Here is a 23,142-nt window from a genome sequence, read left to right on the forward strand (position 1 = left end):
GAGGGAGTTTATGACTGTTTTCTTCCCATCCCTTTGGATACGGGTTCTGGAATTACTAAGCTCTACTACTTCCCTTCTACAATGTCAATTTTTAGATGATTGTATCTTACTGGTCTTGCCTGGGGTCAGATGTCACCAAGACAGTTTGAGATGAGGGAGTTGAAGAACACTTCTAAATCTGGTGCTGTTTCTTAACAGAATGAAAAAAGGATACTGGGCACAAATAGCTGGTGTCCACTGTACTTGGTAATGTTTCCCTAATTAATATCTTAGCCATTTACTTATTTCAGGTGTCAGAAAAGTTTAATGTAAAGGCCAAGTATTTTAGGTTTTGTAGAGCATAGGGTCTATGTTGCAACTACTCAAGTCTGCTGCTGTGATATGAAAATAGCCACAGAAAATACATAACTGAATGACCATGGCTGTGTTACAATAAAATATTATTTACAAAACAGGCAGCAGGGCAGATTTGGCCTATACTTTGCTGACTCCTTATTTTTTCTTTTTTGAATTTTACTTTATTTTTTTAAATACAGCAGGTTCTTATTAGTTATTTTATGCATATTAGTCTATATATGTCAATCCCAATCTCCCAGTTCATCCCACCACCACCACCACCACCCCACCCCCCCCGCTTTCTGCCCTTGGTGTCCATACGTTTGTTCTCTACATCTGTGTCTCTATTTCTGTCTTGCAAACAGAGTCATCTGTACCATTCTTCTAGATTCCACATACATGCATTAATATACGATATTTGTTTTTCCCTTTTTGACTTAGTTCACTCTGTATGACAGTCTCTAGGTCCATCCACCTCACTACAAATGACCCAATTTCGTTCCTTTTTATGGCTGAGTAATATTCCATTGTATATATGTACCATATCTTCTTTATCCATTCATCTGTCAGTGGGCATTTAGGTTGCTTCCATGACCTGGCTATTGTAAATAGTGTTGCAATGAACACTGGGGTGTAAGTGTGTTTTTGAATTATGGTTTTCTCAGGGTATATGCCCAGTAGTGGAATTGCTGGATCATATGGTAATTTTATTTTTAGTTTTTTAAGGAACCTCCATATTGTTCTCCGTAGTGGCTGTATCAGTTTGCATTGCCACCAACAGTGCAAGAGGGTTCCCTTTTCTCCATACCCTCTCTAGCATTTGTTGTTTGTAGATTTTCTCATGATGCCCATTCTAATTGGTGTGAGGTGATACCTCATTGTAGTTTTGATTTGCATTTCTCTAATAATTAGTGATGTTGAACAGCTTTTCCTGTGCCTCTTGGCCATCTGTCTTAGACATGTCTTCTCTGGAGAAGACATGTCTTCTCTGGAGAAACGTCTATTTAGGTCTTCGGCCCATTCTTGGATTGGGTCGTTTGTTTTTTTAAGATTGAGCTGCATGAGCTGCTTGTATATTTTGGACATTAATCCTTTGTTGGTTCATTTGCAAATATTTTCTCCCATTTTGAGGGTTGTCTTCTCGTCTTGTTTATAGTTTCCTTTGCTGTGCAAAAGCTTTTAAGTTTCATTAGGTCCCATTTGTTTATTTTTGTTTTTATTTCCATTACTCTAGGGGGTGGGTCAAAAAAGATCTTGCAGTAATTTATGTCAAAGAGTGTTCTTCCTATGTTTTCCTCTAAGAGTTTTATAGTGTCTGGTCTTATATTTAGGTCTTTAATCCATTTTGAGTTTATTTTTGTGTATGGTGTTAGGGAGTGTTCTAATTTCATTCTTTTACATGTAACTCTCCAGTTTTCCCAGCACCACTTATTGAAGAGACTGTCTTTTCTCCACTGTATATCCTTGCCTCCTTTGTCACAGATAAGTTGACCATAGGTGCATGGGTTTATCTCTGGACTTTCTATCCTGTGCCATTGATCTGTATTTCTGTTTTTGTGCCAGTGCCATATTGTCTTGATTACTGTAGCTTTGTAGTATAGTCTGAAGTCAAGGAGTCTGATTCCTCTAGCTCCGTTTTTTTCCCTCAAGATTGCTTTGGCTATTCGGGGTCTTTTGTGTCTCCATACAAATTTTAAGATTTTTTGTTCTAGTTTTCGAAAAGATGCCACTGGTAATTTGATAGGAATTGCATTGAATCTGTAGACTGCTTTGGGTAGTATAGTCATTTTCACAAAGTTGATTCTTCCAATCCAAGAACAAGGTATATCTCTCCATCTGTTTATGTCATCTTTGATTTCTTTCATCAGTGTCTTACAGTTTTCTGAGTACAGGTCTTTTACCTCCTTAGGTAAGTTTATTCCTAAGTATTTTAGTATTTTTGTTGGCAGTGGTGATGGGATTGTTTCCTTAATTTTTCTTTCTGATCTTTCATTGTTAGTGTATAGGAATGCAAGAGATTTCTGTGCATTAATTTTGTATCCTGCAGCTTTACCAAATTCATTGATTAGCTCTAGTAGCTTTCTGGTGGCATCTTTAGGATTATCTATGTATAGTATCATGTCATCTGCAAACAATGACAGTTTTACTTCTTCTTTTCCAATTTGGATTCCTTTTATTTCTTTATCTTCTCTGATTGCCATGGCTAGGGCTTCCAAAACTATGTTGAATAATAGTGGTGAGAGTGGACATCCTATGGATTTTATTCTTCAATTTGTTAATATGGTGTATCGCACTGATTGATTTGCATATACTGAGGAATCCTTGTATCCCTGGGATAAATCCCCCTGATCATGGTGTATGATCCTTTTAATGTGTTGTTGGATTCTGTTTGCTAGTATTTTGTTGAGGATTTTTGCATCTGTATTCATCAGTAATATTGGTCTGTAATTTTCTTTTCTTGTAGTATCTTTGTCTGGTTTTGATATCAGGGTGATGGTGGCCTCGTAGAATGAGTTTGGGAATGTTCCTTCCTCTTCAATTTTTTGGAAGAGTTTGATAAGGATGGATGTTAGCTCTTCTCTAAAGAGAACTCACCTGTGAAGCCATCTGGTCCTGGACTTTTGTTTGTTGGAAGATTTTTAATCACAGTTTCAATTTCATTACTTGTGATTGGTCTGTTCATATTTTCTGTTTCTTCCTGGTTCAGTCTTGGAAGGTTATGCCTTCTAAGAATTTGTCCATTTCTTCCAGGTCTTCCATTTTATTGGCATAGAGTTGTTCATAGTAGTGTCTCATGAAGCTTTGTAGTTCTGCGGTGTCCTTCTTTTTCATTCTAATTTTATTGATTTGAATCCTCTCCCTCTTTTTCTTGATGAGTCTGGCTAAAGGTTTATCAATTTTGTTTATCTTCTCAAAGAACCAGCTTTTAGTTTATTGATGTTTGCTATTGTTTTCCTTGTTTCTGTTTCATTTATTTCTGCTCTGATCTTTATGGTTTCTTTCCTTCTACAGACGTTGGGTTTTGTTTGTTCTTCTTTCTCTAGTTGCTTTAGATGTAAGGTTAGATTGTTTATTTGAGATTTTTCTTGTCTCTTGAGGTAGGATTGTATAGCTATGAACTTCCCTCTTAAGAACTGCTTTTGCTGTATCCCTTAGGTTTTAGGTCATCGTGTTTTTCTTGTCATTTGTCTCTAGGTACTTTTTGACTTCCTCTTTGATTTCTTCAGTGATCTCTTGGTTATTTAGTAACGTATTGTTTAGCCTCCATGTGTTGGTGTTTTTTACATTTTTTCCCCTGTAATTGATTTCTAATCTCAAAGCGTTGTGGTCGGAAAAGATGCTTGATATGATTTCAATTTTCTTTAATTTACCGAGGCTTGATTTGTGACCAAAGATGTGATCTGTCCTGGAGAGTGTTCCATGTGCATTTGAGAAGAAAGTGTAATCTGTTGTTTTCAGGTGGAATGTCCTATAAATATCAATTAAATTTGTCTGGTCTATTGTGTCATTTAAAGCTTGTGTTTCCTTATTCATTTTCTGTCTGGGTGATCTGTCCATTGGTGCAAGTGAGGTGTTAAATTCCCCCACTATTACTATGTTACTGTCAGTTTCCTCTTGTATAGCTGTTAGCATTTGCCTTAAGTATTGAGGTGCTCTTATGTTGGGTGCATATATTATATTTATAATTGTTATATCTCCTTCTTGCATTGATCCCTTGATCATTCTGTAGTGTCCTTCCTTGTGTCTTGTAATATTGTTTATTTTAAAGTCTAGTTTTCTGATATGAGTATTGCTACTCCAGCTTTCTTTTGATTTCCAGTTTGATTTCCATTTGCATGGAATATCTTTTTCCATCCCCTCACTTTCAGTCTGTATGTGCCCCTAGGTCTGAAGTGGGTCTCTTGTAGACAGCATATAGATGGGTCTTGTTTTTGTATCCATTCAGCAAGCCTGTGTCTTTTGGTTGGAGCATTTAATCCATTCACATTTAAGATAATTATCGACATGTATGTTCCTCTTACCATTTTCTTAATTGTTTTGGGTTTGTTTTTGTACGTCCTTTTCTTCTCTTGTGTTTCCCACTTAGAGAAATTCCTTTAGCATTTGTTGTAGAGCTGGTTTGGTGGTGCTGAATTCTCTTAGCTTTTGCTTGTCTGCAAAGCTTTTGAGTTCTCCATCGAATCTGAATAAGATCCTTGCCGGGTAGAGTAATCTTGGTTCTTCCATTTTATTACTTTAAATATATTGTGCCACTCCGTACTGACTTGTAGAGTTTATTCTGAGAAATCAGCTGTTAACCGTACGCGAGTTCCCTTCTATGTTATTTTTCGTTTTTCCCTTGTTGCTTTTAATAATTTTTCTTTGTCTTTAATTTTTGCCAATTTGATTACTATGTGTCTCGGTGTGTTTCTCCTTGGATTTATCCTGCCTGGGACTTTCTGCGCTTCCTGGGCTTGGGTGGCTATTTCTTTTCCCATGTTAGGGAAGTTTTCAAATATAATCTCTTCAAATATTTTCTCAGGTCCTTTCTCTCTCTCTTCTCCTTCTGGGACCCCTATAATGTGAATGTTGGTGTGTTTAATGTTGTCACAGAGATCTCTTAGGCTGTCTTCATTTCTTATCATTCTTTTTTCTTTTGTCTGTTTCATGGCAGTGAATTCCACCATTCTGTCTTCTAGGTCACTTATCCATTCTTCTGCCTAAGTTATTTTGCTATTGATGCCTTCTAGTGTGTTTTTCATTTCAGTTATTGTATTGTTCATCTCTGTTCTTTAATTCTTCTGTGTGTTTGTTCTTTATTTCTTCTAGGCCTTTGTTAAACATTTCTTGCATCTTCTCGATCTTTGCCTCCATTCTTTTTCCGAGGTCCTGGATCGTCTTCACTATCATTATTATGAATTCTGTTTTCTGGAAGGTTGCCTATCTCCACTTCATTTAGTTGTTTTTCTCGGGTTTTGTCTTATTCCTTCATCTGGTACATAGTCCTCTGCGTTTTCATTTTGTCTGTCTTTCTGTGGATGTGGTTTTTGTTCCACAGGCTGCAGGAATGTAGTTCTTGCTTCTGCTGTCTGCCCTCTGGTGGATGAGGCTATCTAAGAGACTTGTGCAAGCTTCCTAATGGGAGGGACTCCTGCCAATATTTTTATGGCATCTTCATCATTACACAGGGCAAAGGCTGGGAAAATAACAGGAGAGCTGAGACTGTACCTGCAGCTCCCCTTGGCTCTGCAGAGTGCCAACCACAGTTACATTAGCCTGACTCCTTATTTATTCCACTTCTGCCATCACCTGGCTTTCTACTATAGCTTCCTAAATAGGAGCTCCTAGATATATATATTTTGGTATGCTATTGCTAGAAAATATTACTGCATAAAAAGATTTGTTTCTGTTCTTTCCATTCTGTTCTATTGGTGTTGTGTATTCCTACACCAATGACTGAGATCTTTAATGATTATATATTTATAGTAAGTCCTGGTATTTTGTGGGCAAGTTAACCCACCTTGTAATATATGAGAATTTATTTGTTTTTGGTCTTTGCACTTTCTTGTAAATTTTAGAGTTAATTTGTCAAATTCTACTATTGCACTCAAGCTGTACATCAAATTTGAGAGATTTACATATAGGATATCAAGATACATCTTTTTGTTTACAAACATTAAATGTCACAATTTTGGAAAGTTTTGTAATGCTTACAATCAGTGTTTATGATTTTCTTCATAAAGCTCTTATTCATTTTTGTTAGGTTAATCTTAGGTACTTTGTATTTTTATGCTATGTTATTTGTATCTTACAAAATATTTTAAAGCTATTGCTAGAGAAATGTAACAAATTTTTGTATATTGAATTTTCCATCTACAAACCTAGCTACACTATCATAATGGTTAGATTTTTATTTCCTACTTTCATAATTGAAGTATCTGTAAATGATTGCCTAAATTTTCTTGCTTTCCAACTTGTAATACTTTCTTCTTCTTGCCTTGCTACACTGGAAAAGACCTCTAGAATAATACTGAATAGACAGTATGAAAGCAGGCATTTTGTTTTGTTTTGTTCCTGATATTAAGGGGAATGTTTTCTTGTTTCTTGTGATTAGTCAGCCTGCCTTTCTGTCTCTCTTTCTCTTTCAAAACCATGTATCAGGTTAAAGGATGTTTCCTCTTCCCATAATATATTTTCATGAATTTTTTTTTTATGCTTCCTAAAATTCTTCCAGCCTCTGCCACTATTGCCTTATTTCAAAGCCATTTCCATAGTTTTAGTTATGTGTTGCAACAGCACCCTACTTTCAGGTAGCAAAATCTGTTATTACTTTTTAATTTGCTGCTCAGTGGGTTGCTTTATTGGCTGCTTTAGGGTTTACAGTCTTGTTTTTAACTTACTGTAGTTTCTATTCAAATGACATCAAATCACTTCATATATAAGAGTCTTGAAACATACTTTCATTTGTCCCTTTCTGGCCTTTGTGCAATTGTTTTTATACATTTTACTGCACAACACATTGTTATTAATTTTGCTGTAAAATATTACCTTTTATAGAGATTTAAATAACAGGAAAACAGTCTTTATATTTACCCACATAATTATCATTTGTGGTATTCTTCTTTGTGTATTTTCTTATTTCTATCTGGTATCATTTTTCTTCTCCTTGAAGGATTCTTTATTTTTTTGATTGTGCAGGGCTGCTGCTGCTGAATTCTTTCACCTCTTTGATTTCCAGACCAAAAAAAATTTCTTTTGCCATCAGTTTTGAAAGATATTTTTCCTGGATAAAGAATTCTAGGTTGAGTGGTTTAAAGATATTGCTCCTTTGTCTTCAGGCTTGCATTATTTCTTACAAGAAATCTGTTTTCTTGTTTATTCTTGTGTGTATTCTGCTTTTCTCCGCTGTCTGCTTTTAAGATTTTCTTTTTATTGCTGCTTTTAAGTAATTTGATTATGATGTATTTTGGGGGTTAGTTTTCCTTGTACTGTTGTGGATTTGTGGATATACAGTTTTCATCAAAGTTGAAAAAAATTGGCCATTATTTCTTCAAATAGTTATTCTCTTTTCCCACCCCTTCTCTCCATGAATTCCAACTGTAAGTATATTAATCCACTTGAAGTTGTCCCACAACTCACTGATGATCTGTTCGTTATTTTTTAGTCTTTTTTCCCTTTCGTTATTTTAGTATGTTTTGATTGCCAGTATATTAGATTTTTCTTAGTAGGAAATATGTACCAAAACTCGTGTTTAAACTGGAAAATTATTTGGCAACCTTAACAATTCTCATTAAAAATGTTATTATTTTACTTATTTTCTATATTTTATAGGAATTGTTACACTTGGGGTTTAACTTGTGAGAACTTTGCTACAGTGAATTTGGTATCTGTTGGAGGTTGTGGTCTGAAATAGGAAATGATCTCCCAATACCTAGTAGTGTCTATTATTAAGCTCATCTAAAAGTTTCAATACTCTAATTGTCAAATTTTTTCTATACTTCCTTGTAGAAAATAATCCACTACTACATAGTAGTTCAAGAATACTTTAAAACCTGTGGTCAATTCTGCTCTAATATTTGTTTTGAAATGCAGATTTGTTACAACATGACAGAACAGTTTGAGCATAATGTGAATTTTACATTTGCTTATGCACAAATTCATCTGAAAATAGTACTAGGTGAATGTAGAAAAACAGCTTCTACAAGCTTCTTCGGTTTACCATGTGTATTGTGTACCACACCAGTCCACATATGGTGTTAAAACTTTTCATCCAATTTCAGATAGCCTTCCTTCGCATACTGCATAATAACTCACAAGTTGAAATCTGTTTGATGCTCATTTCCAAAAACAAGCTTCATGTCTTATTCAAGATAAAGAGCTATGTTTCTCGTAGTATGTATTTCTTAATCATTGAACTGTATAAAACTGGATTAATGTTCTTAAGTTTTTATTTTTTTTAATGTATCATCGACAGTTTTTTTGCGTTCTGTGCACCTTACCCCATTTTCCTCATATATCCTGCAGTTTTTATCATATGATTTTTCACAGTGAGGTGATTTTCAGGATGTTGTATGCAATGTTGTAGCAGAACTGACTGTAATTTGTCAAGGAATTTAATTGTTTGATATGTATTAGCTTATTTGCAACTTACATTCTGTAAAGCACTATAACAAACATTCAGCCTATATCATTAATTTTGTTTTGCTTTTATTCAGATAGTTTCCCTTGAAACATAGTATAGTGATTCTCAAAGTAAAATGGCAATCTTAGTAATGTGTATTATCATGTATTTACCTTTAATTTATGGTCTCCTTAACTGTTTATTTCTGGCTTATATAAAACTACATAGAAACCAAAGGCTACAAGTGAGCGACAAAAGAAAACTATGAAAATGGAGAAGAAAAAAGACGAAGGAATATCTGAAGATTTAGAAGAGTAAGACATAAAGATACTTGTTAATATTTTTTACTTATAAACTTATATTTTCATTTTATACAATTTAGGGTCATATAAATATAACTTATTAACAGGTTTCTAAAAAAGCATAGCATTAGCAAATATATAGTTTTATAAGCAGACCAGGATATGATTATGGGAGAAAGCTGAGAAGTGAAGAGCAAAGAACTAAAAATGGGTTAGAGTAGAATAAATCACAAGATATTCAGGAATAGGTAAACAATTAAATACAAATAATTTTAGGGAAAAAAGGATTTACAGTGTTTTCTTGATGGTTTCGCTAATGATTTGTAATTTGTATGTTAATCCCTCTCCCCATTCTGGGCTCTTCCTTTTTACTGTACTTCTTGGTTGTCTTATTTTATTAAAAAAAGTATCTGTTTTTAATGTATATGAGTTATTGTAAAGTGGCCTTACCAAGAGAATATTTTCTTTACTAATATAATTTATGCAGTTGGAATTTGCTTGATCAAACCCTCATATAAATATATAGCTTATTAACAAAACTATGAATTCAAACTTTATAGAGTTCCACAAATTCTGAAAAGAAATTCATCAGACAAATGGCCTTTTCTTGAGAAAAGAAAAGATGACCAGAGAAGAAAAAATGACCAATGTACTTTGGAAATCCTTTTCCCATCTCAATGTACCATATTTTAATCATACCAACGAGATGTCAGTTTGAGAAATGTTATTCAATTATTTATCATTTAACCTTTATGGATTTTATGGCTTTTAAAAATATGAATTTCTTATGAAATTTTACTTTCTTTTTTATTCAAGTATAATTGGCTTATTAGTTACAGGTATATGACACAGTAATTTGATATTTTAATACATTACAAATTGATCACCATGATAAGTCTGTCACCACACAAAGTTATTATGATGTTAATGACTATATTCCCTATGCTATACATTACATCCCATAACTTATTGATTTTATAACTGGCATTTTGTATTTCTTTATCTCCCTTACCTATTTTAATTATTCCCCTTCCCTCCTCCCCTCTGGAAACCACCAGTTTGTTCTCTGTACCTATGAGTTTGCTTCTGTTTTGCTATGTTTGTTCATTTGTTTTTTAGATTCCATATATAAGTGAAATCATACAGTATTTGTCTCTTTGTCTGACAATCCATGTTGTCACAGATGGCAAGATTTCATTCTTTTTGTTGGTTGAGTTATATTAAATCATATATATGGTATCTATATCTATATCTGTATATCTATATCTGTATATACACACATCTTCTTTATCCATTCATCTATTGATGGGTACTTAGTTTACTTCCATATCTTGGCATTTATAAATAATGATCAATGAACATAGGGGTGCATGTATTTTTTGGGGATAGTGTTTTTGTTTTCTTTGAAAAAATACCCAGAAATGGACTTGATGGATCATATGGTAGTATTATTTTTAATTGTTTGAAGAACTCCCATACTTTTTTTTATAGTGACTGCACCAATTTACATTTCCACCAACAAAGCACCAAGGGTTCCTTTTTCTCCACATCCTTGCAGCACTTGTTATTTGTTGTCTTTTTGCTAATAGCCATCCTGACAGGTGTAAGGTGATATCTCATTGAGGGTTTTTTTTTCTTTCTTTTTTTTTTTTTTTTTTTGTGGTACACAGGCCTCTCACTGTTGTGGCCTCTCCCGTTGCGGAGCACAGGCTCCGGACGCGCAGGCTCAGCGGCCATGGCTCACGGGCCCAGCCGTTCCACGGCATGTGGGATCTTCCCGGACCGGGGCACTAACCCATGTCCCCTGTATCGGCAGGCGGACTCTCAACCACTGCGCCACCAGGGAAGCCCCTCATTGAGGTTTTAAATTGTATTTCCCTGGTGATTAGTAATGTTGAGCATCTTTTCATGCACCTGTTGGCCATCTAGACCCCTTGTTTGGAAAAATGTCTATTCAGGTTCTCTGCCATTTTAAAATCAGATTTTTTGGTTTTTTTGATGTTAAGTTGTAGGAGTTCTTTGTATTTGGATATTAACTCTTTATCACATGTATCATTTGGGAATATCTTTTCCCATATAGTAGGCTGACTCTTCATTCTGTTGATAGTTTGCTTTGCTGTGCAAAAGCTTTTTTCAGTTTGATGTAGTTCCATTTGTTTATTTTTCCTTTTGTTTCTCTTGCCTGAGGAGACATATACCAAAAATATGGCTAACACCAATGTTAAAGAGTGTACCACTTATGTTACCTTCTAGGAGTTTTATGGTTGCAGGCCTTATAGTTAAGTCTTTAATCCACTTTGAGTTTACTTTTGTATATGGTGTGAGAATGTAGTCCAGTTTGATTCTTCTACAATACATGTAGCTGTTCAGTTTTCCCAACATCATTAATTGAAGAGGCTGCCTTTTTCCCATTGTATATTCTTGCCTCCATTGTCTTAGATTCATTGACCATATATGTATGAATTTATTTCTGGGCTCTCTACTCTGTTTCATTGAACTGTGTGTCTGTTTTTGTCCAGTGCTATACTGTTTTGATTACTGTATCTTTGTAGTATAGGTTGAAATCAGGGCACATGCTACCTCCAGCTCTGTTCTTTCTCAAGATTGTTTTGGCTGTTTGGGGTCTTTTTGTGTTACCATAGAAATTTTAGAATTATTTGTTCTAGTTCTGTGAAAAATGCCATTGGTATTTTTATAGAGATTGTACTGAGTCTGTAGACTTCTTTTGGTAGTATGTCATTTTAACAATGTTAATTCTTCCACTCCATAAGCATAGAATATTTTTCCATTTGTTAATGTTATTTTTAATTTCTTTTATCACTTTCTTACAGGTTTCCAGGTTCAGGTCTTTTACCTCCTCAGTTAGATTTATCCCTAAGTACTTTATTCTTTTTGATACAATTATGAGTGGGATTGTTTTCTTAATTTCTTTTTCTTATAGTTTGTTGTTAGTGTGTGAAACCCAAGAGATTTCTGTATATTAATTTTGTATCCTGCAACTTTACTGAGTTCACTTATTGTTTCTAATAGTCTTTTTTGGTAGCATCTTTAGAATTTTGTAAATGTAGTATTATGTCATGTGCAAACAATGACAGTTTTATTTTTTCTTTTCCAATTTGAATTCCTTTTATATCTTTGTCTTGTCTGATTGCTGTGGCTAGGACTTCAGTTTCAACATTATGTTGAATAAAGGTGATGGGCATCCTTGTCTTATTCTTGATGTTAGAGGAAATGTTTTCAGCTTTTTCTTGTAGAATATGATGTTGGCTTTGGGTTTTTCATATAGTACCTTTATTATGTTGAGGTATGTTCCCTCTGTATCTACTTTGTTGAGAGTTTTTCTCATAAATGGATTTTGAACTTTGTCAAAAGCTTTTTCTGCATCTATGAAGATGATCATATGATATTTATTCTTTGTTTTGTTAACATGGTTTATTATGTTAGTTGATTTTTGGATGTCAAATTATCCTTGCAACCATAGTTAGAATCCCACTTGATCATGGTGTATGATCCTTTTAATGTATTGTTGAATTTGGTTTGCTAATATTTTGTTGAGGATTTTTGCATCTATATTTATCAGTGATATTGATTTGTAACTTTCCTTTTTTGTGGTGTCTCTATCTGGTTTTCATATCAGGGTGATGCTTGTCTCATAGAATGAGTTCAGAGTGTTCCCTCCTCTTTAAATTTTTTGAATAGTTAGAGAAGGGTAAGTGTTAACTCTTTCTTAATGGTTGTTAGAACTCACCTTTGAATTGATCTGGTCATGGACTTTGGTTCATTGGGAGGTTTTTGATTACTGATTCAATTTCATTTCTGGTAATCACTCTGTTCATATTTTCTGTTTCTTCCTGATTCAGTCTTGGGAAATTGTACATTTCTAGGAATTTATCCATTTTTTTCTAGGTTGTCCATTTATTGTGTATAATTGTTTGTACTAATTTCTTACGTATTTCTGTGGTGTCAGTTGTAATTTCTCTTTCATTTTTTATTTTATTTATTTGGGACCGCTCTTTCTTTTTTTCTTGTTTAATCTGGATAAAGTTTTGTCAGTTTTGTTTAACTTTTCAAAACCAGCTCATAGTTTCCTTGACCTCTTTTATTTTTTCTTTTAGTCTTTATTTGATTTATTTTTGTTCCGATCTGTACTATTTATTTCCTTTTACTAATTTTGGGCTTTATTTGTTCTTCTCTTTCTACTTCCTTTAGGTGTAAGGTGAGATTGTTTATTTGAGATTTTGTGTGTTTGTTTCCTGAGGTAGGGTGCCAGATCCTGCCTCATGTGGTGGTTGCTGGCCTGCTGGTGGGCAGGGCTGGGTACCCAGGCTGGGGGTCAGGGGCTCCCTGGGCTAGTATCAGCCTGCTGGTGAATGGGTAAGCCCCTGGTACTAATAGTCTAGAGGGAGGATTCCAAAATGGTGCTTGAGAGCACCTTGTCCTCATGGTAGAATGAGCTCCCCAAAATGGGTGCCGCCAGCGTTTGTGTCCCCAAGGGGAGTCCCAGTTGCCTCCGACCTCTCCAGGAGGCTCTCCAAAATCAGCAAATGGGTCTGACCCTGGCTCCTTTTAAATTACCACCACTACGCTGGGACTCAGCATGTTAGATTTTGCATGTCCCAGAAGAGTGGGATCTACGTTTCCTACAGCCCTCCTGCTCTCCAATATGCAAGCCCTGTTGGCCTTCAGAGGCCAACAGGGCTTGCATATTGTTCTTGGGGCTCATCTTCTCAGGTTGGACCCCTGGGGTAGGGAGTCTGATGTGGAGCTCAGACCCCTCACTCCTTGGGGGAGAACAACTGCAATTGTGATTATCCTCCCATTTGTGGGTCACCTACCCAGGAATGTGGGTCTTCACTATACTGAGTCTTTACCCCTCCTATCCATCTCATTGTGGTTACTTCTTAATATCTTTACTTTTCTGGTAGTCTTCATGTCATTCTCATCAATAGTTGCTCTGTAAATAGTTGTAATTTTGGTGTGCCTGTGGGAGGAGGTAAATTTGGGGTCTTCCTACTCCATCATTTTGGGTGCACCTCTCAAAATTTCATTTCTTTAAAATGGTTTGAGTACTCATCAAGAAAGCAAAGTAGTCATGCAAATATCATAAAATATCATGATATATTTAAAAACATTTTTTTTTTTCAGGAAGAAGTCTGTAGTGAAAGAGCTTAAAGTAAAAGAAGATATGCCTCAAGTCCAGGTAACACAGAATCTCTCTCTGTGCATCTAAATGTGATTAATAAGGCTCTGATAATTGTATATATAGATGATATTAGTATGTATATGAATATAGGTGTGTATGTATGTGTGTTTGTGAGTGTATATGTGTACTAAATTTCTTCCTAAGATACTTCTTTCTTGTCAGTTGGCTTTTCTCAGCAAGTTTCGAAAACCAAATGGTAAATTTAGACACATTTACTGTCAAGGTTATGAAAATTACCATAGTTCACTCAATTATAGGCAGTATCATGGAGGAAAGACCATCATATTATGAGTCAGAGCAGACTTACTAGTTAAGTGACATTGGACAAGTCCCTTTAACCTACTTGAACTTCATATTTTTCATCACTGAAATGGGTAAAACAATAGCTTCCCTATCTATTTTAAGAAGGTATAAGAGATGCAAGAAGTAAATAGGAAAAATTTTCAGAGATTGTAAATATAGCCCACTCTTTTTTATGTGATCCAATGAAAAGAATACAAGTAACCCTTTGTTTCATCTTGTCTTTGGTAAACTTCCTTTTGCTACAAGTTAACTTCTTAACTATCAGAGCATCATGTCACCGATTTGGTCACTCTCATCCCATGAGTGGCTGGACTTAAGTGTCCTACAAGTATGTACCTGCATGATTCAAGAATCAAATAACATAAATTTGCAAAGAAAATGAGAGTACTGCTTGAAATACTGAGTATAAAATGAACAACTTTATGGTATTAGTTTTCTGTTTCTGCATAACAAGTTACATCACATTTTGCAGCTTAAAACAATTTAAATTGTCTCATAGTTTTGAATGGCTTAGGAGTCTGAGCATGGCTAATCTGTGCCTTATGCTCAAGGCCTCACCATACAGCAGTCAAGGCGTTGGCTAGGCTCTGCTTTTTTTGGTCACTTGGGGTCCTCTTCCAAGCTTAAGTAGATGTGGCAAATTTCAGTTCTGTGCAGTTGTAGGACTGGGGCATTTAGCCATGTGGCCTTCTCCATAAGCAGTTTACATTATAGCATCTCACTTCTTCTTTAAGGCCAGCAAAGAGTCTCTCTTTCTTGCTAAGACAGTCTCATGCAATATAATATGATCATGAGAGTGACACCTTATCACCTCAGCTATATAGTTGATCCTTGAACGACATGGAGTTTAGGAATGCCGTCCCCTCCCTCACAGTCGAAAATTTGCATACTGCTATCTCTGCCTCAAAAACAAAGGAATTGATAAATGACTCACCAAAGGGCAGGAAGGCAAAACAGCTAGGGTAGAGTCAGGACTCAAACCCTAGTTATTTTATTTTATTTTATTTTTTATTTTTTTTTTGCGGTACGCGGGCCTCTCACTGTTGTGGCCTCTCCTGTCGTGGAGCACAGGTGGACTCTCAACCACTGCGCCACCAGGGAAGCCCCAAACCCTAGTTCTTTTGATTCCACATATTGTGATCTCTAATCGAACACACTTTTCCCTATACTTAGTTGATATAAAGATCTGTAAAATGAAAATATAGGTACAGTATTCATTGAAAAATATCCTTGTATAAGTAGACCCAGGCAGTTCAAACCCATGTTGTTCACAGGTCAAATACATAATACAGTCTAGTAAGTGGATTGGCATCTCATCACTGTGCAATATTCTCTTGGCTAAAAGCAAGTCACAGGTTGTATTCACACTAAAAGGAGTGGATTATACAGAGCATAACTTTAGGGATGGAGATCATGGAGGCCATTTTAGTATTCTGCCTACCATACCAGGTGATTTTATATAGAACAGCATTTTGTGTGTATTTTAAAAAACATTTATTATAATTCCATTTTTTAATTAATATTGTAAGTCTTGAAACTAGTGTTTTAGTTCATTTGGGCCATGTCTTAGTCCTTTCAGACTGCTTTAACAAAATTTCAGGGATTGGGTAGCTTATAAACAACAGAAATTTATTTCTAACAGTTCTGGGGCTAGATGTTCAAAATCAGAGTACCAGCATGATGGGGTGAGGGTCCTCTTCTGGCTTTCAGAATTCTTGTATTCTCATATGCAGAAGGAGAGCTTTCTCAGGCCCCTTTTATAAGGGCGTTAATCTCATTCATGAAGGCTCTGCCCTCATGACCTAATCACCTCCCAAAGGCTCTGCCTCCTAATATGATCACAGTGGGCATTAGGATTTCAACATAATGAATTTGGGGGCAGGACACAAACATTTGGACCATAGCAGGCTTCTATAACAAAATACTTTAGACTGGGTAGCTTAAATAACAAACATTTATTTCTCACAGTTCTGGAGGTAGGGAAGTCCAAAGATCAAGTCACCAGCAGATTTGGTGTCCAGTGAGAACCTGATTCCCGGTTCATAGATGGCCATATTCTTGCTGTGTCTTTACATGGCAGAAATGGCAGAGGAGCTCTCTAGAATCTCTTTTATAGGGTGCTAATTCCATTCATGAGAGTACCACCCTCATGACCTATTCATCTCCCAGTGACTCCACCTCCAAATACCATTACATTAGGGATTAGATTTCAATATATGAATTTTGGGGGGCACAAGCATTCAATTTGTAGCAGATAGTGTCATTTAAATTTTTTTTTCTGAATTTAAAATAAAAATTTTCTGTGTGGGTATACTTTTTTCTGGAGAAGTTCTGTGGATATAATGAGAATTTTAAAGGAATTTGGGAATTTATCTCCCTCCTCCAAAACTTCATTATGAACTATCACTGATCTAAACCATTTTACAGAGACCAATAGAAGCTAAAATGTGACTTGCTTAGTTTAGAGAACAAATTGGTACTGAAATCTGAACTGCAAACATGGCTCTCTGAATCCTGCTTAGCATTTGCAATTACAGTCAGTCCTTGAACAACATGGGTTTGTGCTGTGAGGGGCCACTTATACATGGATTTTTTCCAATAAATATGTACTGTAGTACTACACAGTCTGTGGTTGGTTGAATCTGCAGGTGTGGAACCATGTATACAAAGGGCCAGCTGTAAATTTATATGTGGATTTTCTGTTGGGTGGGTTCCTGTAACCCCCATGTTTTTCAAGGGTCAGTTATAGGGAAAATGTATTCGGTTTTGCTTCCTCAGGCAGGCATGGGTATTAGAATCAGTTGGTATTATTATCTATCTGTCCAAGTAAGTATAATGTTTGTAAAATTTTTTAATAAGTCATGTAAAACTATGTTTTAGTTTTTTTACATGACATAGTTTTTTTATTAGTTGTTCATTAGGGTATGGATTGGATTTTGCAGTCAGGGAGAACAACTAGAGAGTTTTTGCAATAATTTAACTCAGTGATAAACTAGTTAATTATAAGTTAAATGTATTAAGATAGAAATGTAAATAACATTTCTTATAATCCAAATTTTACTGTTGCCAAATGGAAAGATTTAATTTTATAAAAATATTAATCCCTTAAAATTAATAAATGTACTGCATTTCTAGTCAGAATTCAAAAAGGACTTTTTTAAAAGGGAGAAATGATTTGAAGATTATGTAAAATTTACCTGTAAAATTATCTAGGAGCCTTTTAAAAAATGGTAGTTCTTTGACCAGTTTCCAAATTCCTTTTGAGATTATTGGTGCATCTATTTTTGTAGTTTATATTTTCATATAAATTTATTTCTAATGGTTTTTCAAGTGTACTGCTTGAATTTTACGTTATATTTTTTTTTTCTGTATCTCTATTTCTAACTTCTTTTTCCATTTACAGAAGTATTTGTTGTTTTTTCTTCTTTCCTTTTAATCAGGTTTGTCAGGGGATTATAATTTTTATATAAAAATAGTTTTGGAGTTTCACTTAGCTATTTTACTGTTTTATTTCTTGTTGCTGTTACTGTTTGTTTTCTACTTAATTACTCTAACCTTTATTGTTATTAATTTCTTCTACCACTTTTTGTCTTTGGTTTATTTTTAGTTTCTTTTCAAATCTGTATTAGTTATATAGGTAGTTTATTTATTTTTACATTTGTTTAATTACAGTTAAACAATATTGAGGCGACACATTTTTCACTGAATACAACTTCATTTGTATTTTATAGGTGTTTGAGTTTTTCTTTGTTTCACAAAAATGTTTTTAGTTCATCTTTTCATTGTTGGTTTACCTTTTTATAGAATTAACATCAGAAAATAGTACATAGAAAGTCCATACTTTTTGAAAGTTTTAAAAGGTATGTTTTGTGGTCAAGTGCATATGTTTATTTCAGTTTTCTATTACTCTATAACAAAGTACACTAATATATAGAGGTCTACTACACCAATAGTTAATTATTTCTCATTGATTTTGGGGTTGGCTGGGCTTATCGGGATGATTCTTCTGCTCCATGTTGTACTGGGGTCACTCATGTAGCTTCATTCAGCTTTAGAATGTTTAAGATGGCTTCCTCAAATGTCTGGTGGTAAGTGGAATGGCTAAGGACTGAATCTTTCTTTCATGTGGTTGATCATCATTTAGTAGTCAAGCCCACGTATCATTACACAGAAGCTGGACTCCAGTAGCTCAAAAGAAACTGCAAGACCCTTTAAGACCTGCACTCAGAAGCCTTAGAACATAATTTCCCCACATTTTACTGGTTAGGGGCCAGCCCAGACTCAAAGGGAGGGAAAATATATTCTACTTTTTGATGGGAGAAAGGGCATATGTAGGTAGGGGTGGTACAAATTATAGATGGTCATTTTTGGAAATAGTCTATGATAGTCTTCCCTCTGGCTACATGTTAATATTTCTCCCACATGCAAAATGTACTCACCTCTTCCTTCTAAAATCTCATTACATTCTAGTTTTATCTTGAAGTCTAAGATCTTATCATCTATACCAGGTCTAGATATGGATGAGGCTTCTTGGCACAGCTCCTTTTGATCTGGGGATGTGTTATCTAAAAAGGCAAGTGGTGCAATCACTGAGGAAAACGGTATGAAGGTTCCTCATAAGACTAAAAATAGAACTGCCACATGATCCAGCAATTCCACTCCTGGGTATATATTCAAAGGAAACAGGAATATTAATTTAAAAGATACATGCACCCCAGTGTGTTCATAGTAGCATTATTTACAATAGCCAAAATATGGAAACAACCTAAGTGTCCATCAACATATGAATAGATATTATTGATATATATATATCAATAATATATATATGTGGTATATGTATATATATATATATTTATATATAATGGAATACTATTCAACCATAAAAAAAGAATGAAAATTTGCCACTTGCAACAACATAGATGGACCTGAAGAGTATTATGCTTAGTGAAATAAGTCAGGGAAGACAAATACTGTATGTTACCATATATATTGGAAATCTAAAAAAATAAACAAATAAATATAACAAAACAGAAACAGACTCACAGATATAGAGAAAAAACTAGTGTTTACCAGTGGGGAGAGGGAAACAGTGGGGAGCAACATAGAGGTAGTGGATTGAGAGTTACAAACTACTATGTATGAAATACATAAGCTACAAGGATATATTGTACAGCACAGGAAACGTAGCAGAAAAAAATAAATAAACAGGCAATTTATTGTATTTTTACCACCCTCCAACACATGCCTAACACGTTACTGAGAAAAGAATAAGATGACTGCAAGAGACACTATTATTCAAAAGAGGGGAAAACAGAAAGCACATGATTCAGGGCAATTCTGAAATCCAGCCAGACACTTGTCACTAGTTCTCTTGACTCTCAGGGTGGGGAATGTACCTAGATTAGGGTCTAGTTTTGCTTCCTGGGAATGATTTCCTAATTCATTTTTATAAGTAGCCCTTGATTTTATGGTATGGTACATTGAATCCACTGTCTGACTCATCATTCTTTTTCTGTAAGAAATGACCCATGTTTGCAGTGGAATAATTCTCTTAGCCTGCTTTCTGCTCATAAAAAATTCGGGATCTGGAGATTTCATTTTGAAATGTCCCTGTCCCTTTTAGTCTAGTATGATGGTGTTTCTCTTAAAAACTGTTTTCCCTGTATGTTATTGTGGTGCATTCTTTTTTTTAAATTTATTTTATTGAAGTATAGTTGATTTACAGTGTTGTGTTAATTTCTGCTGTACAGAAAAGTGATTCAGTTATACATATATACATACATACACACTCATATATGTATATATATTATTTTTCATATTCTTTTCCATTATGGTTTATTACAGGGTATTGAATATAGTTCCCTGTGCTGTACAGTAGGACCTTGTTATTTATTCATTCTGTATATAATAGTTTGCATCTGCTAATCCCAGACTCCCATGGCATCCCTCCCCCACCCCTTGGCAACCACAAGTCTTTTCTGTATGTTTATAGTCTGTTTCTGTTTCGTAGATAAGTTCATTGGTGTCATATGTGTATTCTTTTACCCAAAAGTCAACATACATGATTCTTTCTAAGATAGATCTTATTTTACTTAAGCTGTTTTAGGCTTCTGCAGGACAGTACTCTCAAGATTATAAGTTCTTTTGTCTAATTAGGAGGATTTTTGAAGAATATTTAAATCTTTCTGAGATTTTAACAAAGGGTTTTATAGCACACCCTTGATTTGACTTTTACTCTGAAGCTACATTTCATTGTCAATACCATGGTTTTGATCTTTGTCCTAAAGTAATTTCTTTCTTTGAGAATTTTTTTTGAGAACGAGAGAGAGTGTCCTGGACCCTCTATATATTTTCTAATTTTTGCTTTAGAATTGATCAGTTCTTTCTTTAACTCTTCTTTCTTTTTGCGGTACCTTATTATATATCCAACCCTAATATAAGCGAAACAGTTCTTTTATCATTCTGGCTGGAAATTTCCTCAGCCACATCCACAAGTTTAGTAGGTATGTTTTTAAGCTTGCAAGTTGCTCCAGCCCTGAGTTTTGTTAGTTGTTCTGTCACTGCGTAAAAGAGTTCCTTCCCCCCTTTCCAGCCCCCAGTATCAGTTTTCCAACCTCACTGCCTTTTATAGCCTCCACTAACAGATTGTTTGCCATTCCTCCATGCTTCACCTATAGCCTTCTTCCTACTTTTCTGGTATCCAACAATAGTGTCTTTACCACCCTTCAACTTCTGCTTACCTGCTGGACCCAAAGCCAGTGCTAAATGTTTTTAGTTTTTGTTGTTGCATCACCTTGCTTGCAGGTGTTTCTATTACTTCATATCAAACTACCCCCAAATTTAGTGAATTAAAACAGTAATGGTTTATTATTTCTCACAATTCATGGGTTTGCTGCACTCAGCTGGGCAGTGTCTCTGTTTGATGTCATGTTGCTTAAGGTCTGTCAAGTGGCTGCATTCATGTGGGAGCTCAGCTAGAGCTAGAAATGTCCAAGATAGTTTTTCTCACATGTCTGTTGCCCTGTCATTCACTAGTCTAGCCCAAGCTTCTTTATATGGTGACTGGGAACCAAGCAGGCAAAAGCAAAAACAGTTAAGCTTGTTACAGGCTGGGATTATAAACCCTTGAAGTTTTTTCAGCTTATTCTGTAAGGAAGTCCTAGTCATTAGGCTAGTCCATATTCACGGGGAGGAGTGGCATAGAGTAGGAGAAATTGTCTGCAGCCATTATGGAAGTAATCCAACACAATATTCAATTTTTGTAAATGTTCTAATGACATAGTGCACATTTTCTATTGCTAGATATACCAGTCAGCTTTTCCTTAATAACAAATTACTCCAAAACTTAGTGATTTAAAATAGCAGATAGTCATTATTTCTCTTAGTGGCTGTATAGGTGTTCTCTCTGGGCAGTCATGGTATGTATGGAATCCCAGCTGGGGCGTCTAGGACAGATAGGACCTCTTTTAGTCTTACCTTCCAGGAGGCCAGCCCTGGGTAGTCTACAGAAGGATTCTCAGTAGAAAGAGAACAAAACAAAGCTGGAAGACTTTCTTGAGGCCTAAACTCAGACCTCAGATAGTGCTATTTGCATTGCATCCTATTGGCCAAAGCAAGTCACAGGCTAGCCTGTTTTCAAGGGTGAAGAAATAGATTTCACCTTTGGGAGCTACTGCAGAGAATTTATGGCTATTTGTAGTCTACCACAATGGAGTATATATTTTTTCCCTTTCTTTCTGTCCTCCTCTTATTTTCTCTCTTTACAAAATTCAGTTACATCTAGGTTATTTTAATTCTCTGTACCTTTATTAGTTAGAGAATAGGCTGGACTGCTATATAAAGAGATCCTATATAATTCAATGGCTTAAACAAGATAGAATATTATTTTCCTCTCATTGAAAGTTTGGGTAAGTGGTTTCAGGTGGGTATAATAGTTTGATGTTTCTGGGACCCCGTCTCTCCACTTCTTGCTCTTATTTCTCATTGACGTCTAGAAATTTTTATTACATCTTAAATTTAAAAATTTATCTCAAGGAAGTTTTATTTACCTATTTATTTTATTATTGTTTATCTTTCTTCTTCTTTTTATCCCTCTGGAACTGATATTTCAATATTATAATTCCTAGGTCTGTTCTTTTATTTTTCCCCTTTCATTTCTCCTGAAGCAATTTGTATATGTATGTTTGTGGGTTTTTTTTTTTTAATTATAGTTGATGTACAGTATTATGACAGTTTCAGGTGAGCTACATGGTGATTTACATACATTATGAAATGATCACCATGATAAGTCTATTAACCACCTGTTCCCATACAAAGTTATTACAATGTTATTTACCATATTCCTTCAGTGTATGTAACATTCCCCATGGCTAATTTATTTTTTAACTTGAGGTTTGTGTCTCTTGATACCCTTCACCTATTTCACTTCCCCCAACCTGGTAATCACCAATTTGTTCTTTGTATCCAAGTCTGTTTTCAGTTCATTTTGTCTGTTTGTTTTGTTTTTTAGATGATAGTATAAGTGAGATCATACGGTATTTGTCTTTCTCTGTCTGACTTATTTCACTTAGCATAATACACTCTAGGTCCATCCATGTTGTTGCAAATGGCAAGATTCCATTTTTTATGGCTGAGTAATAGTCCATTGTGTATGTGTATATATGTGTGTGTGTTCATCTTGCATTTTCTTTATCCATTCATTTGTTGATGGACACTTAGTTTGCTTCCATATCTTGGCTATTGTAAATAATGCTGTAATGAACATAGGGGTGCATATATTATTTGAATTAGTGGATTTTTTTGGCAGGGTAAATACCTAGAAGTGAAAATACTGGATCATATGGCAGTTCTATTTTTAATTTTTTTGAGGAATCTTCCTACTGTTTTCCACAGTGGCT

The 23,142-nt window shown here is 35.0% G+C and overlaps 1 protein-coding gene across 11 annotated transcripts in view; it reads left to right on the forward strand.

The window, feature by feature from the left end:
• CCDC7 (coiled-coil domain containing 7) overlaps positions 1-23,142 on the forward strand; it is a 328,048-nt gene that overhangs the window by 59,514 nt on the left and 245,392 nt on the right. For all 11 annotated transcript variants that reach the window (XM_060293096.1, XM_060293098.2, XM_060293097.2 and 8 more), the window contains exons 14-15: positions 8,666-8,751; positions 13,885-13,939. In XM_060293096.1, the coding sequence (XP_060149079.1) occupies positions 8,666-8,751; positions 13,885-13,939 (141 nt within the window). The remainder of the gene's footprint in view (positions 1-8,665; positions 8,752-13,884; positions 13,940-23,142) is intronic.

Source organism: Globicephala melas, chromosome 2, assembly GCF_963455315.2.
Source record: "Globicephala melas chromosome 2, mGloMel1.2, whole genome shotgun sequence".
Lineage (NCBI taxonomy): Eukaryota > Metazoa > Chordata > Mammalia > Artiodactyla > Delphinidae > Globicephala > Globicephala melas.